A 20,489-nucleotide genomic window follows, 5' to 3' on the forward strand; every position below is an offset into this window, starting at 1 on the left:
ACTGTGAGAAAATATTTGCAAAAGACGTATCTGATAAAGGACTGTTATCCAAAATACACAAAGAACTCTTACAACTCAATAATAAGAAAATGAACAGCCCAATTAAAAAATGGGCAAAAGACTTAGACACCTCACCAAAGAAACACAGATGGCAAATAAGCACGTGAAAAGATGCTCAATGTCATATGTCACTAGGGAATTGTAAATTAACGTAACAGCGAGACACCACTACACACCTATCAGAATGGCCAAAAATCAAAACACTGACACCACCAAATGCTGGTGAGGACATGGAGCAAGAGGAACTCTCAGTCACTGCTGGTGGGAATGCAAAATGGCGCAGCCACTTTGGAAGACGGTTCGGCAGTTTCTTACAAAACTAAACATACTCTTCCCATAGGATCCAGCAATTGCGCTCCTTGATATTCACCTTGATTTGAAAACATGTCCACATAAATACTACACATGGATGTTTATAGCAGCTTCATTTATAATTGACAAAATCTAGAAGCAACCAAGATGTCCTTCAGTAGGGGAATGGATAGATTGTGGTACATCCAGAAAAAGAAATATCATTCAGCACTGAAAGGAAATGAGCTATCAAGCCATGAAGAGACATGGAGAACCCTTACATGCACACTACTAAGTGAAGGAAGCCGATCTGAAAAGGTTACATACTGTATAATTCCAACTATATGACATTATGGAGAAGGCAAAACGATGGAGACAAGAAAAAAAAAATCAGTGATTGCCAAGAGGTTGACTTGCAGGGAGGGAGGGATGCATAGGGAGAACACAGAGGATTCTTCAGGCTGGTGAAACTATTCTGTATGATACTATAATGGTGAATATATTTCATTATCTATTTGTCCAAACCCATAGACTGTAAATACCAGGAGGGACACTAATATGAACTACGGATTTTGGATGATGACGATGCATCAATCATTATCACGGGTTCATTATAACGGATGTGCCACTTCGGTGGGAGATGTGGATAGTGAGGGAGGCCCTGCGTGTGTGGGGACGGGATAGATACGAAATCTCTGTACCTTCGCTTAATTTCCTGTGAACTTAAAACTGATCTAAAAAAAGACAAAAAAAAAGTCTATGTAAAGAAAAGTAGCTTGTGATGTTTTAAAAAGAAAAAAAAGTCCATATAAAATTTGATTTTAGGTGCCTACAGTCACTTTGTGTAACCTAACCACTAATGGCCTCTAAGAACTTACAGGAAAAAATGTCCTGGCACCTAGAATCTTATTTTTGTGCTTCGGATTTTTTAAAAGTTAAAAGTCACCTCAACGACACCACTTTATTTCATTGGGCAGATAATTTCAGGAAGATGTTGGGGAAAAGAATAAAAATGTGGGAGGTAGGAAGGAAACATTTTTTTCCCATGAAGAAAACCAGGGGGGTGATTCCAAACTTAAGAGATTTGGGGGAGGCATGTGCAATCTGTCGTGGTTTATTTACCATATTATTATCGGGAAGAACCATTTCCCCCCCTGAAATTCTTCGGGCCAGATTAATACCAGGCCAGGCCACAGACGTGTGGCTCCATTTACCGAACTACAACCCACCACCATGTCTGACACTTACTATGTATTTTCTGTAGTTCTCACAACAACCCTAAAGGGACACATTTTTTTTTTGTGACAATTTGTGTATTAAAAACACTGAAATTCAAGAGCATGATCTTTTCTAAGATTACATAGCTGGTTATAAGAACAGCCAAAATTCTATTGCAAGTCTGCTCAACCCCAAAACCCAGTTCCTTTTCATGGGACTATGTTATCAAGTTAGTTCAGAAACGCTTGAATTCCTCCTGGAAGAATCGTGTTGGCAAAGCTACTGACATCATCCTGTTACTATGTCTTGTGCTGCGTCTTCTGTTTCTGTTCACCAGCATATATTCTCCCAGCTTCTGACAAGAGAATTTCTCACCTCTCCCTGATGCTAAGTCAAAGAGGGCTGGCCTTGGGGCTGGCACACAACCTGAGTCTGGCCATTCAGTATATTCCAACCCTTGCATTTGGAGTGATCTGTCCCAGGGTGGACCAGTTAAGACTCAACTCTGGTCTTCTGTTTGAACTGTGGGAGAAAGGGAAGATGTGAAGCTGGAGATGCTGGCAGGCATCTTGCTGGTGTGAGGGGCTGAGTGGAGCCAACAGAGAAAGGAAACCCGCAGAAACCAACCCCCAATAAGGCTGTTCACACTCTGAACCCCGCTGGAAGCTAAGGTCTGCTCCTTTTATCCTGTGAGCTATACATTCATTAATTTTAAAAAAATCTTTTTTTCATAACCCAACTAGGAGGTGGATTTCCTATCTTTTGCATCCCTAATACACTGCTCTATTACTTAAAAATGTATAGTTTAGCATTGTCGATCAGATTGTAAAATGGTGCAGCCACTTTGGAACAGTCTGGCAGTTCCTCAAAATGTTAAACATGGTATCCTGTGAGTTACAGTGAGACTCAGTGACTCCATTCCTAGGCGCTGAACATGGACGTCCACAGAAAATCTCGTACCTGAATGTTCCATTAACAGCATTACTCAGAATAGCGCCGAAGCAGAAACAGCCAAAATGTCCATCAGCTGACTGATGGATTTTAAAAAATGTGGCCTATCCATACAGTGGACTACCGCTCAGCAAGCAAAAGGGGGTGAAGTACTGATACGGGCCCCGACGTGGATGGACCTTGAAAACATGATGCTACATGAAAGAAGTTCGTCGTAAGAAGAACACATGTTATATGATTCCACCGATGTGACGTTTCCAGAACAGACAAATCAGAGACCGGAAGTAGACCAGGGGCTGCCAGGGGCTGGGGAGAGAGGGAGGACAGGGAGCGACCACGAGCACAAGGTGTCTTTCTGCAGTGATGACAGTGTTCTAAAAGTAAATAGTGGGGACGGGTGTGCGACTCTGCAGATGTACTAAAAACCACAGAATTGTGTACTTTCAATGGGTGGAATTATATGGTGTGTGAACTCTATCTCCACAAAGCTGCGACTCTATTGATAGTCTGAGTTTTTAAAATGTCATTGTATTTATAGTTCACAACTTTACTACAGAAAATATAGAGTATATGAAAGATTTCCTCTATGATTCTAAATAGTCTTAATATAAAACACTTTACAATAACATTCTTTTAATGAAGATAAAACGTCATTAAGGAAATATTACAAAGCAAACAAAAACAAGAACAAAATCACATTGTTTTGATACTTCATGAGACATAATTAGATTTTTCTATAAGCTTAGCTGAACAACTATACAGTAATATTTAAATAAATCCATTTGCTCTATACAAAAGAAACACCCTAACACAGTAGAGTCTCATAATGCCTTGGTGAACACCAATTTGATGCTTTAGGGTTTTCATGTGTTAACAAATTTTCAAACTCAGGCAAGTTTCGAAATGTCTTCATATTGAATTCCTTCAACTCTGCGTCCTTTTAAAGGGCCCTACAAGTTAAAACAATTGAAAAAAAGATTAAAAACACACAGGTACTTAAAAGACAAGAAAATGACACTACATGTAAAGATGCAACCGCGCCTTTTCCGTGCCCCTGCGACCCCATCATGGGAGCCGACGTTGCTCTGTGACTCTGAATTTTAAACTACTTGATGGCATACTCAACACGAACTGCTGCGACTGCTTTACTGACCGAAATGTGTCATCACGACATGCTGTGGCAGGGACCTGCTGGCTGTTCGGTGTGTCCTCTGCTCCCTGGATGCCTCCCTGGTTCCCCGTGTGGTGAGGTGTGGTCGTGAGATGGAGCCGCGGCCACAGAGAGGAATGGAAGCGACGCACATGGTCCTCGCATGCGGCCCACCCCGCTCGGCCTTGGCTTGAAGCACACGGACACAGCAACTGTCAAAGCCACTTGCTGAAGGTGGTGGAGACATGAGCTGGAAAAATCCTGGGCTCACACGTCACCCCTATGAGAAGAGCTGTTCCCCCATCAAGAACACCCATTTTGGACTTTTAGAATGAGAAGTTAAATTCTACCGTGTTTGTGCCATTGTGGGCCTTCTTTTTCAACAGCAAATATTATGGTAAGCAATTCAGACACTCATACTCAAACACGTTTGTCTAGTTTAGCTTTGACAGCTCGGTTGGTCTTTCTTGCCAAAAATGAGCTCAACTTTAAATGCATTTGCTTTTGGGGCACATATGTGGGGCGTCGGTTTAGCCTCCGACTCTTGGTTTTGGCTCAGGTCATGATCTCAGAGTTCTGGGATCGAGTGCACATCAGGCTCCACGTGCAGCAGGGGGTTTGCCTGAGAGTCTCTCCCTCCCTCTCCTTTTGTCCCTCCTGCTCCTGCTATCTCTGGCTCTCTCTCAAATAATAAACTCTTTAAAACAATAAATAAATGTATTTGCTTTTTCTGTTTGTATCCAAAAGAAAGGAAAAGGGTTAAACTAGATACCAGGAAATAACCCCTGTCACAAAGTGAATACAACCTGGGAACACAGAGGCATGAGTGTGGGCCCTGAGAACAGACTGACCAAGTTCAAATCCCTCCTTCAGCAAGTGATGTACCCCACTGTCCCCAAGGGGAAGTAACAATAGGCCCAGCTTACCGAGCTGTTGGGAAATATTAATGAGTCAATAAAGTGCTTACACAATATTTGGAACATGATAGGAGTATGAGCTCAATGATTCTTGGCTCTTATTGAACCTTTTGGTTAAAATTTGAAAGCTGGTCCTCTCTTGCAAAATATAAAACAATGATGACGATGAGGACTCTAACCCCGAAGTGAGATTTCAACATTTTTTATTGCAAATCATACGTCCCCATAACAATCCTTTATTGAACGCTATTCCTTTAATGTAAAATAATGACTGTATCTAAAAAAGTAAGTTCCCAGATAAAGCACGACTCAGGTTAAATCTTTCATTATCAAGTATAAAGGCCTGTGGCCAAGTATGCTTCTCAGATAAGAATACAAAGCTGGGGAATGAGAAGGGAGCCAGTCATTCGGTTAATTAGGCAAATCGGCTAAAAGGCTGAAACTGTTTTTGAACAATTTGTTAAACTGTAAAAAATCTGCTTAATAAATGAGTAAATTTCAAATATGTTGGTACTGATGCTACAATTTCAGATGTCAGAAATGATAAAAAAGAATGGCAAGAGAAATCCCTTAGAAAGTTTGCGTGTCTCATGGCAATGATGTGAAGGAACCATGGAGACACAGACGAGTGGACACACGCTCACACGAACAGACTGTTTTTCAAGTGGGGGAAAGCTGCGCAAGGAAAGAACAGCAGCAGGTGGATTTCTCCCTTGGAATGTGCATGCTGCTTTGCAGTCAAGCAGGCCTTTCACGCGGGGCCCTCCTGGGTCCTGCCTCACTGCGGCTCTGTGCGCCACACAAGGTCAGGAAGAAGCTGCCTGGGTACGGCGAGGGAGGAGAGGAACAGGGCCGTGAAACCCACACACTGTGGCCCAAAAGGATCTGGACGGAACCTAGAACGACGTCTGCAGGGATTAGCTGTTTTGCGTTTCCCTGAGAAGAAAGCATGAATTGAAGCAGGATCTCATTTGGATAGGACTATGCACTTAAAAAGTGCAGGAGAATCATTTTGCCAAGGAAATATGAGATTTTCCATGACCTCATGCTGGTTGAGTCAGAGAGAAAAATCGACCAAGTTTTTAAAAAAACTCGGTCTATGAATTTAGTTGGATCGCTACATTTCTCAGTACCAGGGGAGATGCCTTTTCCTTTCCTTTCCTTTCCTTATGGTTTATGCTCATCAATGCCAGTTTTTTTTTTTTAAGATTTTATTTATTCGACAGAGATAGAGACAGCCAGGGAGAGAGGGAACATAAGCAGGGGGAGTGGGAGAGGAAGAAGCAGGCTCACCGTGGAGGAGCCTGATGTGGGGCTCGATCCCATAACGCCGGGATCACGCCCTGAGCCGAAGGCAGGCGCTTAACCGCTGTGCCACCCAGGCGCCCCCAATGCCAGTTTTTAAGTTCATGTTGTCAGAGACAGAAAAAAAAAAAGCTCAATTTACTTAAATGCGGTTTCTCTCAGATAAGGACCTACATGGTTTTGCCAAACAGGCCAGCGATGGGTTCAGGTGCTACGACCCCCTTCGCGCAACCCATGAACCCGGCAGCTACCTGTAGTTCTAGAGGGCGCTTAGGGCGGTCAGCAGACTCTCCGAGGGGCCTGTTATCCCCCCAAATGCTAACGTTTATGGTACTGGGTGTGAAAACGGATTTCACCGCGAGAGGCACAGCACAGTCATTTGTAGTTCCAAAATGCATCAGGCGGCGGGGGAAAGCCTGCTTCAGGCCCTTCCTTCCCTCGGGAGACATCTCAGGCCTCACAGGGCCTGTCAGTGAGCCATCCGTTCCACGCCAGTCAACGATTTTACTTGCACATCAGATTTCCTGAAATTACTGACCTCTGCTATCTTTTAGCCCTTCATGAAAGAAGGGGAGGACTGTTAAAATGTTGATCTCTGGGGTTTTCTCTCCATTCCTTCTGCCTCTGTAGTCCCCACTAATTATGCCATGCCAAATTGAGTTTTATATTAGATGTGAGAGAAAAAGAAGTCAGGATGTGGAACTGTATGTATTGCATACAACTTTATAAAATACAGAGACCAGAAAGGAACAGGTCAAACCATTAAAGCAGTTATCTGGCTGGGGGATTATGGGTAATTTTTAAGTCATTTGTATTCAATTGTCCTCTTCAGGTTTTACACAATGAGTATTGCTATAGACTGAATGTGTCCCACCCAGAAGTCATAGCTGTGACCTAACGCCCAATGTGATCGTATTTGGTGGCGGGGCCTTTGGGGAGTGATGAGGTCGTGGGTGTGGGGCCCTCATGAATGGATTGGTGCCCTTTTAAGACCCCAGAGAGCTCCTTTGTCCCTTCCACCAGGTGAGGACACACGAACCAGGAAGCAGGCCCTCCCCAGACACTAAATCTGCCAGTGCCTTGTTCTCGCATTTCCAGCCATCAGAAGTGTGAAAAGCACAACTGCCCATCAGCCACCCAGTCTACAATATGCCATTACAGCAGCTTGAGTGGGCTAAGACACATATGCATTTCTTTTGAAATCAGAACACAAAATGCTTTACAATGGCAGAGTCATTACCGAAACTAAGCTTACAGATTTCCATACAGAAGACAAACAAAAAACCCAAACAAAAAACCCAGACTCTAAAATAAAACAAAGACCAACCCAATGAAAAAGAACAATGGCACATTTTTAAAGCATTCAGAAATTTCTTTGTGTCAATGTACCTACAGTTTCAATGACTATAGTAGCTGAGAAGGTCTTCTCGTTGATGGATTCTAAGGTGCCTTCATTCCCTCTGTAGCCTCCGTTTAAAACGAGAATTCTTTTTCCTACAGTAGAAAAGAATATCACACTAAATGCAAAGAAATGGTCATTTTTTTCTTCTACTTTGTTACAGCAAAGTACAGTTACACTGAATGAACATGACGAAAACCAAAACCCTCTTAGAAGTTCTCAAACATTTTAGACCTCTGTAATGTTCTAAAGGAGATGTCTTGATCACTGTTAACATTATAAGAATCCTCATGGCTTCTTTCACTCACTTATCAAAGGGATATGTTTTAACTTTAGATTGCAAGGAGTAGAAGGTACTTAGGGGAAATGTCTATAGTCCAGAAATAATCAGAAAAAAATTAGCTTACTTTGGCTTTTTTTTTTTTTTAAGAGAGAGAGGGTGTGTGAGTGGAGGGGGAGGTGCAGAGGGAGAGAGAGAGAATCTTAAGCAGGCTTCACTCTCAGCGCAGAGCCTGACGTGGGGTTCAATCTCAGGACCCTGAGATCGTGACCTGAGCTGAAATTAAGAGACAGACACTTAACCAACTGAGCCACCCAGGCACTCCACTTTGCCTCTTTTTAAAAATCATAGGATGGTTTGGCAGTTTCATAAAAATTTAAACATATTCTACTATGAGTGAGCTATTCTAAGTATTTTCCCAATAGAAAGAAACCACATGTCCACATAAAGACTTGCATATGAATGTTCTTGGAAATTTTATTTGTAACAGCCAAAAAAACTATAACCAACTGAAATGTCTATCAAAAGGGGACTAAATAAACAGAAGGTGGTACACCCATACAATGAAACACTTCTTAGCAATAGAAAGAAGTGAGCTACACATACACGTGACAACATGCATGAATCCAAAATAATTATGCTCAATGAGAGATGCCAGACCAAAGAACAGGACACATGGTATGATTTCATTCATATGAACTTCTAGACAGGAACTCATCTGTAGTGATGGAAAGCAGACAAGTAGTTGCCTCGGGCGACATGGGAGGCTGGAGTGGAGGGGTGGCAGACAGACAAGAATTATAAAAGAAAATAATAAAACTTTGGGGGGTGATGGGCACATTCACGATCTTGATTGTAGGGACGGTTTCGTGAGGAGTATTTACAGGGTAAAACTGATCAAACTGTATACTTTATACAAGTGCAGCTTACTGTGTGTCAATTACATCTCACTAAAGCTAAAAAAAATTTTTTAGCCATAAGGTGAGTTTTATTTAAGTGGGAAATAAAAGATCTGATAAGTGGAAGTTTTAGAGACTAATAACACTGTCACCATGCCAGCAATGATACCACTACAAAGACTGGGTCAGAGGCAAACCCCCTAACCAAAGTAGCATTCATACTAGATATTTAGAAGTCCCCAAATGATACAGACAATTAAGGAAAAGAAAAAGCAAAACAATGCAGATTTTTACTTTACTATCTCAGGTAGCTAGAGAAATATATTAATAATAACCATAGTATGACTGATTTTTTTTCCTTGTAAGTTTGTTTTGCTTCAGAAAAAAAAAAAAAAAGGATCCCAGGAAAGGAAAATTGATTCATGCCACAAAATAGCTTTCACAGAGGACTGGTAAACAAACTACTGTGTCACCTGAAATGAAGCACATCACTTATACCGGCAGCTATATATTTCCAGAAAGGAAATCCGTGTCTGTAACTACACAGTAATGTCAAGAAACTATGGTTTTAAGGATGGAACCACTCATTTTGATAGCATACACATTAAATGGTCTGCAAAAAGATTTACCTGGTGCTGGAATTACTGTTTCTAAATGAGTCTGGTCAAGTTTCAGCTTGTCTCCAGAGTCAATCATCTTTACAACAGCTGTATATTTGTCAATTACTTCCTGTCATGTGAAATCAACACTTTTATAATAGCAGAAATAAGTGCACACAAATTTCAAAGGACAGAAACAGATAAGATGAAAACAAACGAAATTCCAGTCAAAAGGTAAGAGTAACTCCTTCTATAAATGACACTATTTTATATTCCATATACCACTACGCATTCTAGGCTCTTTTTAAATTTTCAAAAATTTTATTACATTTTTATTTTAATTCCAGTAGAGTTAACAACAGTATTATATTAGTTTTGGGTGTACAATATGGTGGTTCTATGCTTCCTAATAAAGAATTCAATTCATGGCTTAGCCAAGGTATTCGTGGGGAAAGAATAAAGGACTGGTTGGCGATCTTAGAATATGATTTCAATAAATACAGTGAGGGGAAGAATGCCTAGCTTGAAGTACAATAGGAGGCATTTCTGCACGCACAATGCTGGGTGCCAGAATGGAACTATTTTGGAATGGCAATGAGAGAAAAGGACTGGAGAATAGACTTTAAAATTTTAAAATCCTAGAGCAACGAAAAGTCTTTCGGGCAAAACACAACAAGGAAGTCCTCCTTGGAACTCCGGGGATGTGATCGTCTTGCCCATCATTAACAAAGAGGATGCGTCTCACTGACTGGCAAGGCACGCAGAGTGAGTGAGTGAGTTTAAGCTGTGCCAGCGGGATTCCGTACATACAATGTGCTCCAATAAGAAAAGTACACCAAGGTGAAATAGAAACTATGGTCGCAAAGGAATCATTTTTCCACTGATTATGAACTCAGCTTCTGGAACCATGAAGAACCCGAGACACAATTCTCCTCCCCCGAGGACGTGATTTTTCAGCAATATCAAAATGGCTTGACTCGGCCAGCCCCCAGCTCCTTTCACAAGGTGAAAGCCTCCCATTCTTACCTTCCCATTCTTACCTCCCATTCTTACCTTCACAACACCCTTTTTCTTATGATATTTCTCTCCGAGTTTTTTGGTTATAATTTTCACGATGATTTCCTAGAAAACAACAACAAAAAAATAAAGATGAAGGGAAAGACATAAAGTTAGCTTTCCGGTTTTCCTCCTTCACTTTAAACTACGTTCACCAAAAATCATAGCAAAACGTAACTGCTCTGCTAAATAAGAAATTTTGGAGTTCTAAGCCTTCCCAATTATGCAAAACATTCCCTTACTGATCCTTTGTTTCTCCTTTCTCCCTTTATTCAACATGGTTACCAAAAGGGAAAAAAAAAAAAACCTGTCTCAAGGCTGATTTCCACACTGAAGGTCTCTTGAAATCTAGGACTTTTATCTGTCAATCTCAACCCTATTAATCCATGTCTTTCACAGAGAGCTTCTTTCTCTCTCTCCATTCAAGGGAGTGAAAGGGGCCAAAGATATTACACTATTGGTGTTCACTGCTGATAAAAACTCAGATGGCAGGTCTCACCGGGAATTGCAAGAAACTGGGTCTTTGAGCTTACGCATGACATTTTCTACAATGTTCTTTTCTCATTAGGTTACTCTGAATTTTTGATACAGACAGGATTCTTCCAGATTAGCTCCAGCTAAAAGTACCGTTCTTCTGAACATCTAATTCTCAAGTGAGAGAGAAATCTGGGCTTACTTCATATGAATGCAGTCTGAGTTTGCTTCTTCATCGTCATTTTCCTGATTTAGATTAGCTGTCTGACGGCTGATCATGAAAATTCAATTGCCTGACTTAATGCTAAACTCACTACAGTGATTCTGTATTTGCTACTGCAAGTGAATGTAACAGAGGTACCAGACGGTCACAAGTAAGCCAGGCTAAAAATTTTATTAATCAAAATTCAGTAAGGACTTTGTAGGGAGGATATATTATAGCAGAAAAACATGTTTAAGAGAAATGGTCTTGGGGCGCCTGGGTGGCACAGTGGTTAAACGTCTGCCTTCGGCTCAGGGCGTGATCCCGGCGTTGTGGGATCGAGCCCCACGTCAGGCTCCTCTGCTTTGAGCCTGCTTCTTCCTCTCCCACTCCCCCTGCTTGTGTTCTCTCTCGCTGGCTGTCTCTATCTCTGTCGAATAAATAAATAAAATCTTTAAAAAAAAAAAAAAAAGAGAAATGGTCTTATTCTTAAGCCTCTGTTCTAAGAACCTAAAACTTTCTAAACAAAGCCAGGTAACGCCAAAAGATCTTCTCTGCTTTAGGCAGAGTGTTTCTGGGCGAAATTTGTCAAAGACCCTCATGGGTACACACTTAAAATCTGAAGCTAACTCATTACATCACTGGGCTTAGTTACACGTGCTCACACAATAGATCGGTTCAAATATTTCTTTTAAACAATAAAGCTCTCCAGTCTACCTGTGTGGACTGCTGGTTATTTTAACAAACATATTGGGTATTTCAACATAAGAGACACACACACTGAGTCATCAGAGCACTGTTGGATGACCCTCACTTTTAATGTAATGCTCTGTAGGAGGAACTAGGAAAAATATCTGAATAATTTTTTATGAGAGAGAATTATCAAACAGAAAATATAATTGAATTGAAAGTATTATCAATGCAAAGAAACTTTTTGGACTAAAACTTGGAATGCTTTCTCTCTCTCTGTTTTTTTTTCCTTTTGGTTTCTTTTCTTTCTCCTTTAAACCAATGAAGGGCATACATCAGAATCACCTAGGAGGCTGGTGAAAATATGCATTTGACCATACGAGACTGGAAAGTGGTAGTAGTAAAACATATGTAATCTGGAAAAAAAACTTCTCTAAAAATTTGTGAATTACTCTCTGGGTAAGAACGACTGCTTTCAGCAAAATTCTTGGTTACATTTTCATAAACAATAATCAAACTATTCATATTTACATGCTCGTTACGGGAATGGAGAAAACAGAACAATACATGGGTGGTTTCTTGCCTTCAGGTCCAGCCTTCACTGATCTTGACTAAACCTGTACTCAGGGACGGGGAGTCAGGGCACCTGAGACACCCCACAAGGTAGTTCTGTTGACCAGCTGAGAGCACAGCCTACTGAATCAGATCGCCAGGGAGATCCTGGCTCAGTGCTTACTCTATGACCTTGGGGAAATTACTCAAATGCTTGATGCCTTAGTTTTCTCACCTCTAAAATGGGAATTACAACAGAAATTACCTTATAGGGCTGATGGAAGAATTCACTGAGGTAATTCGCTGTTGAAAGCAGCAAGTACTGTCATGTTAGCTAACTTGCTTCCTCAGCCTTCACATGGGCACCAGGCAGAAAGGCCTCCCAAGTAGAAGACCACCAACTAAGATGCGCAGGCGAAATTGTTTTCCAGCGTAGAGGGAGCAGGACTACGGAGATCTGAATGAGAACTCTGGACTTCTTGACCTTCTAGGTTATTGTTAATCTTACTTTTTGAATCAAAATTATCTACATAACATACATTCTCACTACTTTTCAGTCTCTTGTTATTGCTCAAACCAGCTTCTATCAGAAGCTTTAACGAAGGCACCCTGAGCATCTTATGAAAACTTCCCACCTGGGTTCAAAACGGAGCATCAATAAATAATAGTGTTTAAAATTATTTAAATGTTTCAAAATTATCTTAAAATAACATCAATAATAAATAAATATACAATAAAATACAAAGCTCTACTTCAGTTTGTAAAATTAAAACCAGCTTTTTTCGACAAAGTACCTCAAGGGAGATTCTAAGTTTAATAAACTGTAAGTTGAAAACAAATGCTTTGGCATCCACAGTTCTACCTTTCAGTCCCATTTCTGAAAACACAACCCTTGTCTTATAGCAAAAATTGGAAATAATTCCAGGCTTAAATTCAAGATGTCCACAAATGAATCTGACATTAAACTCAAGAAATCTGGGGATGCCTGGGGGACTCAGTCATTAAGCCTCTGCCTTTGGCTCAGGTTATGACCTCAGGGTCCTGGGATCAAGCCCCGTATGGGGCTCTCTGCTCAGCGGGAAGCCTGCTTTTCCCCTTCCACTCCCCCTGCTTGTGTCCCTCTCTCGCTGTCTCTCTCTGTCATATAAATAACTGAAATATTTAGGGGCGCCTGGGTGGCACAGTGGTTAAGCGTCTGCCTTCAGCTCAGGGCGTGATCTTGGCGTTATGGGATCGAGCCCCACATCAGGCTCCTCCGCTATGAGCCTGCTTCTTCCTCTCCCACTCCCCCTGCTTGTGTTCCCTCCCTTGCTGGCTGTCTCTATCTCTATCAAATAAATAAATAAAATCTTTTAAAAAAATAAATAAATAACTGAAATCTTTAAAAAATAAATAAAGAAACTGAAGAAATCTTACCAGCCTATAAACGTCAAGTAACTCTCCAATACATGTGCAACTGATCATTTAAGATCAGATAAAAAGAAGTCATGAAAGTTATCGATCTATCCATATGATTTAAGTATATTTGAGAAATTCAGTCATTTATACCAAATGCTCTTTACATGACTCATTTTTTTAAAAGCATTCAGGACTTGGGAAGCTCCAGGTGGATACGTACAGGCTGTAGCCAGTGGTCTGTTCGGGCAGTTCTTTTCTTTTCCTCTTCGATCTGTAGAACACAGAAGATACAGGATTCTCTCTTCAAAATCCTCAGTTTATTTCAAATACCATTCAATGTAGCAAAGGAACCCCGTAAACCATATACCTGTGTAATTTACAAGCTCTGACAAGACATTGCAAGACAAGACATTTCTTGCAATTAATTTTTGATTAAAAGAAAAAAAAGCACTTGGGGGGGGCGCCTGGCTGGCTCAGTGGGTGGAGTGTACGATTCTTGATCTCAGGGTTGTGGGTTCGAGCCCCATACTGGGTGTTGAGACTACTTAAAAAAACCACTATGTTTAAAAACCACCCATACTGGGTGTTGAGACTACTTAAAAAAACCACTATGTTTAAAAAACCACACACACATACTTGGACGTACAAAAATATGTGACTAAGCACATCAACTGGCCAAGAAAATAAACACAAGCGACCTCTACTTGGTCAAGACTGAAGGCCACGTGCCAGCGCTACATCAAGCAACGCTTTCATGTGGTAAAGACACAACACTTCAAACCGATTTTCTGCAGCTCGGTCAGTTCTACAGTGATGGCAAAAAGGAGCTTCTCTGTTTGATAAGGATAATAAATCCTATGAATGTAGGGCAAGAAAAAGATAACCACAAGAGATTAAGCACAAGGGTGTCCAAAGAGCGCTGTCTGGCCGCTGAGGTGCCACATGGAGCCTTTTTCTTTCTTGGCGGCCGTAAGTGAACCCGAAGTCCCAACTTTCAATGGGACAGAATGCTACAATTCTTTGGTTGATCATGAATCCCATTTTAACGTCTCCAACTTTCCAATATGAACAAAGAACACTCTAAATTCAGCAGGTTTTACAAAGCGGGTACATCTGGCTTCCCAGTTTACTTTGAATTAGATTCAGGAACTTCCTGTCATGGCCTATTGAGACATGTAAGATGTTGATCCTACTTCTCTCTCAAACCACAAATGCTACCACTCTCATACCCGCCATGCTCCAGACACTTTTCCTTCAAGATCTTTCCTGCCTTGGCACCTTTTCACAAGCTATTCCCCATGGCCCGCCCTCAGATCCCGTTAGCACTTAGCATTTGTAATAACTTACTCACTGGTTCACTTGTTCATGGAACATCTCTCTTATTAGAACGAAAGCCCTGTGACACACAGGGACTGTATTTTTCTCCATACTACACAGACATGTGACCTTGCACAATGCCCAGCACGTAACAGCGACTCAGTATATGCTCAGTGATAGAGCGACCACATCTCCCACTGTACATTTTATAGTATACTCTCTGTTTAGACCGCACTGCATCGTAAGAACACCCAGATATGGGGAAGACCAAACAGTTGCCTCTATCCCTTCACAAATGAAGAGGAGCGTTGGAGAGACTAGAGGAAATGATATGAGGGGGAAAATCAAGCCAGCTTCTTATATCCATTTCTTCTTTCTCTTTGCCTGTCCTTATCCTTTCTACTTACTTCATAAATGTATTGATAAGGTAAGGCTATGTGTGGAAAGGGAGAGAGGAAGATTTAGAACCGCTCTAGAGGTGCAGGTAGATTTAGAGCCAAAGTATGGCCCTAGATCTTAAATCACGGGTTTTCAAGGATTCATCACGGGGGCTTAGCCATCAGGTTAAGTCAAATTAAAAATATGTCATAGCTTCTTCTCGCTGGCTGGGAGGTGGCAAGTGAAGTCAGAAACAAGAGGAGAGCACAGTCTGGTGGAAGGAATCCATGGAGGATGCCAATTTCACACAGCCACAGAAGGGAAACAGAGCTTTCGTTTCTAGCTTCAATGACCGCCAAAGTCCTCCTGATTGAATTCCACTGACCATGAACACACAGAGAGTTCTGAAGAGAGCATGTGAGGCAGGAAAGTAAACCTGTGATGAGCGATTCCAACTCTACTCAGATGGAACTGTGTCCAGACTCCCTTCCCCTAACCTAGTCTGCATACACTTTCTGACTTTATATTAATCCAAGAATTGGTGAGACTATTTAACTTTCCTTAGTATGAATTATGTCATTCCTCTAACTGCTAAAACATCAATAAGCAGCTTGTAAACTATACCTCCATGATTTCGTCAAGTGCAGATTTCTTTTTTTTCTTTTCTTTTGATTGAGCTGAGCTCCGGGAGGATTCTTTTCTTTTAACTGATGCTGCATTCCCGATGGTATTCAATGCGCTTGGTCCCAAGGAACTGGTAAAAAGAAGAGCCATGCTTGTTAAAAAAAACTATGCACAGAAGAAGGTTTTATAATATGCAGGGGAACAGTACGGAAGAAATTTGTGACATGATTAATTTACAACAGATTAGTCAAAACTACAGAAGACCTGTATTTATGCCTGCAGGACGTGAAGCACCATGAGAACACGTAACCTCTCTTGCCTCATGCCTCCTTCCCTCTCCTCGCCCCTTCACTTAGTGCCAACCATGATCAGCACCGCAGAGTGGTGACAGCGCCGGCTTCAGAGTTAGGGAGATCAGGGCTTAAGGAGACTTCTGCTTCTGACCTTGGGCGATTGACTTTTCTAAGCTTCAGTTCCTCATCCATTCATGGGGATAACAATGTGACCCAACTCAGAGCTCAATTGCAAGGATTAATAAAAGGCTGGCAAAGAAGTCTAGCCATTACTGTCAGTTCTATTTTTTGAAAGCAATCTCAACATGTCACCTAATTTCTGATTGCTCCTGACTGCCTAGAATTGACAGTGTAAATTCTAACTTTTTTAGTGTGGTATAAAATTGTCACCATTTGCCCCAGAATGCTCTCTCTGACTTCTTGCATACACCAGCCATTCTGAATAACTCGTTACCGACTGAGCCATGCCAGTTTCATGCCTTTGCAAATTTGCATGCGCTTCTTTTATACCTAGAACAATGTCTCCAATTATCTCCATTTGTTCCAATTCTTTAAGATCCATTCTTCAGGAAGGTTTGGACTGCCACAGCACTTTGTAGCATGTATCACACTCCACCTTGTATTATAATCATTTGCATATATGATTTGTACATATAATAATGTGTATATATTTGTATATATATTTACTTTTTTCCTGTAAAGTGAGTCACTATCTTGTGACTCACATAAAATACATGCATGCTCAGTTAATATGTCAATTAATCTTACCAGTGTAATCATTTAGTTTGTCACATTTGCAAAAGACAAAGTATAAATACACACGTGAAGCTATCATGGAGATAACCAAGAAAAAAGTGTGATTAACAGAAAAACAATGGAATTATTACTTGGACTTTTTTTTTTAGAGAGAGAGAAACGTGAGTGGGAGGGGGTGGAGCAGAGAGTGAGAGAAAGAGAGAGAATCCTAAGCAGGCTCCATGCCCAGGCCAGAGCCGGACTCGGGGCTTGATCTCACGATCTCAAGATGAAGACCCTGAGCCCAAATCAAGAGCAAGACACTTAACCGACTGAGCCACTGAGGTGCCCCTATTTGGACTGGTTTTTTTTAGGCGCTTAAATGTAGGATTAGACTTATTGGCAGCCAGGTTACTGCAAGGATTCCCGTTCAGCTTGGAGTCAACTAACACCCCTACTACATTTCTGTACAGGGGCTGCAGGTCAGGACTCCCCCACTGGGTCCTCATGGAAGTTGTTCTTCCTTCACCGAACTGTAAGGTTTTACATTCACCCTTTTGAAATTTCACTTACTGGGTTTTGTCACATAACTCAATTCCCTGAATAGACTTCTAAGTTCTGATTCTGTTACCGGACAAATCCCCCAAGTTTGTGACAATTATAAATATACACATTTGGTTCTGAACAGATTAAGTCCATACATAGATGAACTCTTCAATTTGCTGCTTAAAAAAAAAAAGTCCTTTAGATTTAAAAGTACTTTGAGCTAGGAATCCGCCAAACTTACCACCAATTCCAGATCACAGTCAACCACAGTATGTCTATATAAGAGGCACGAATAACCAGAGTAAATGGGAAATGAGGACTGAGTGGGTATTTGGGGTCTAGTGATCATGTTTGCATGTTTGCGTGTTTGCAAACCACCTATTTCCTACAATGATCAGCAGGAAACGCTTGCTAGTCTTGTTTTCTGAAGATTTTTTTCCATGTTTTTGAAAAACATTAGCTTATTTTTCTGCTTTTTGACTCTCTTCAAATTCTCCATAATACCTGAATTTTATCAACAGGGAATCCTCAAATACACTGATAAATTACTTCAGTATTTCAGTATTTCTCTCAGCTTGGAACCTTGAGTTTACCCAAGGCTACTAGAGATTCTTAAAACTAAGCTGCATAAAAAACAAACAACCCGGGGTGCCTGGGTGGCTCAGTCGGTTAAGCATCAGGTCATAATCTGAGAGTCCTGGGATCGAGTCCTGCATCAGGCTCCCTACTCAGCGTGGAGTCTACTTGTCCCTCTCTCTTTGCCCCTCCCCCTGATCGTGCTCTCTTTCTCTCTCAAATAAATAAAATCTTAAAACAAACAAACAATCCAATTAAAAAAATAAGCAAAAGTGAGGCCCCTGGCTGGCACAGTCGGTTGAGTGTCTGCCTCTTGGTTTCAGCTCGGGTCATGACCTCAGGGTTGTGGGGTCAAGCCCCACATCAGGCTCTGTGCTGTGTGGAGTCTGCTTGAGATTCTCTCTCCCTCCCTCCCTGCCTCTCCGGCTCATGCTCTCTCTAAAATAAATAAGTCCTAAAAAAAAAACAAAAACCAAAAGACATTTCTCCAAAGAAGACATATAAATGGCCAAAAAGCACACGGAAAGATGCTTAACATCACCAACCATTAGGGAAATGCAAATCAAAACCACAATGAAACACCACTTCACGTCTCAGGACAGCTGGTATAAGAAAATGACAGAAAACAGGAAGTGTTGCTGAGAATGTGGGGAAGCGGGGACCCTTGCGCTCTGGTGGGAGGGATGTCAACTGGGGCAGCTGCTGTGGCAAGCAGCGAGGCAGAGCTGTCATACAATCCGGCACGCCGCTACTGGGTCTCTATCCAAAGGGACTGAAAGCAGGGACCTGAACAGGTATCTGAACACCAATGTTCTGAATAGCATCGTTCCTGACCGCCCAGGGGTGGGAGTGACTCGAATGTACTGACTGATGTAGAGATGAAGCCAATGTGGTACGTACACACGAAAGGGTATTATTCAGCCTTCAAAAGGAAGGAAATTCCAACACGTGCCGCAACATGGGTGAAACTTGAAGACATTAAAGTGGGTAAAAGAAGCCAGACAGAAAAAGGCAATCGCTGTATGCTTCCCTTCCCTTCCCAATCCATAGAGACAGGAGGCTCTGGCGGCTGGGGGCTACCAGGAAAAGGGGAATGAAGTCTTCAATGGGGACAGAGTTTCAGCGTGGGCTGATGAGGAAGTCCGGGAAATGGATGCCGGTGACAGCTGCACAGCAGTGTGAAGCTACTTATCGCCACTGACGTGTACGCTCAAAAATGGTGAAAGTGGTCAACTTTATGTTCTATGTATTTCATCACCCAAAAAAAACTAAACTGAAGAAAAGTTTTCTATCAAGAACATTTATTTGGCGTTATTAAATGTCTACAGCACGACAAGCAATGGGGATAAAAAGATGAACAGAACAGCCCCTCCAGATCTCACGCCAGGGTGGGAGAGCAGACACAGAAGGATATTCCGGGAAGGGAGAACAGTAGACATAAAGGCAAGAAAGGATGAGCCACAGTGGCTCATTTAGGACGATGAAAATAATTTAGCATAACTGGAGGGTAAGGGGTGGGAGAGGCACCGGATCACAGTGGTCACACAGCAGCATGGGCAACAATGACAAGTTATCACGCAGGTGAAAGAAAGTCATTTAGAAAGATCCTCCTGCTTGTAATACCAAGGTTCTACTAGAGCTAAAATGAGTAAGGAAGAATATAAGAAATGCTGACGGAAGAAATTATGAAGGACAGAAGTCAGTACCACAGAAATTGCAATATCAAGAAAACAAAAAGTTGGTATTCCAAAAGATTAATAGCAAATTTAAGAGCCTAGATAAAAAGGAAATTCTAGAAAATCAAAATTACACAAATTACTGAAATTTATATAATTAAGGTTATAATGAAAAGTTGAATAAACTAATGACCATAACAAAACTGAATCAGTAGTAAAAAGTATGCCCTCACCTGCAAAAGATACTAGCACAAAATTTTACCAAGTTTTACTAAGTTTTCAAAGAAGTGATAATCCCTACCCTAAAAACACAAGAGTCAAAAAAGAATACCTACACAAATCATTTTAAGAGTAGAAAATTAAATATCAATCTCAATAATGAACTTTAAAGATGCAAAACAAACTAGTCCATTTTTTTCAACTGTGTATTATTATTATTATTAATTTTTTCTTAGAGAGAGAGAGCTCCCACCCACCCCCCACCCCACCCTGAGCCCGCAGAGGGGAGAGGCAGAGGGAGAGGGAGAGAGAGAATCTCGACCAGACTCCCCACCAAGTGGGAAGGGCAATGCGGGGCTCTATCTCACTACCCTGAGATCATGACCTGAGCTGAAATCAAAAGTTGGACGCTTAACCAACTGAGCCACCCAGGCGCCCCAGCTGTGTATTATATTTAATCTTACACTAGCTGCTCTAACAATAACATCTCTCCTCCCCAAAGATGGTAACAGATTGGAAATGGAACGTTTGCTTCCAGAACAGCCCTAGAATTCTGCTTTCAGTAACTGGAGTGGATCCTAATGCAATTAGAGAAGCCCCAAAACAGAAATGGAAATTGAGTGACCTCTGTTCAAGAAGCAGGGCTTATCTTTGTACCTCAATATAATCTAAAGTATCCATTTT

The 20,489-nt window shown here is 41.4% G+C and overlaps 1 protein-coding gene across 3 annotated transcripts in view; it reads right to left on the bottom strand.

Annotated features, from left to right (window-relative positions):
- Window positions 1–3,136: 3,136 nt before the first annotated feature.
- The window catches only part of KIN (Kin17 DNA and RNA binding protein), a 33,852-nt gene continuing 16,499 nt past the window's right edge, over window positions 3,137–20,489 (bottom strand). For all 3 annotated transcript variants that reach the window (XM_002929700.4, XM_034643533.1, XM_034643532.1), the window contains 6 exons: window positions 15,761–15,890; window positions 13,662–13,712; window positions 10,123–10,191; window positions 9,100–9,199; window positions 7,286–7,386; window positions 3,137–3,470 (listed from right to left, as the gene is read on the bottom strand). In XM_002929700.4, the coding sequence (XP_002929746.1) occupies window positions 3,408–3,470; window positions 7,286–7,386; window positions 9,100–9,199; window positions 10,123–10,191; window positions 13,662–13,712; window positions 15,761–15,890 (514 nt within the window). In that variant the 3' untranslated portion in view covers window positions 3,137–3,407. The remainder of the gene's footprint in view (window positions 3,471–7,285; window positions 7,387–9,099; window positions 9,200–10,122; window positions 10,192–13,661; window positions 13,713–15,760; window positions 15,891–20,489) is intronic.

This window comes from Ailuropoda melanoleuca, chromosome 15, assembly GCF_002007445.2.
Source record: "Ailuropoda melanoleuca isolate Jingjing chromosome 15, ASM200744v2, whole genome shotgun sequence".
Lineage (NCBI taxonomy): Eukaryota > Metazoa > Chordata > Mammalia > Carnivora > Ursidae > Ailuropoda > Ailuropoda melanoleuca.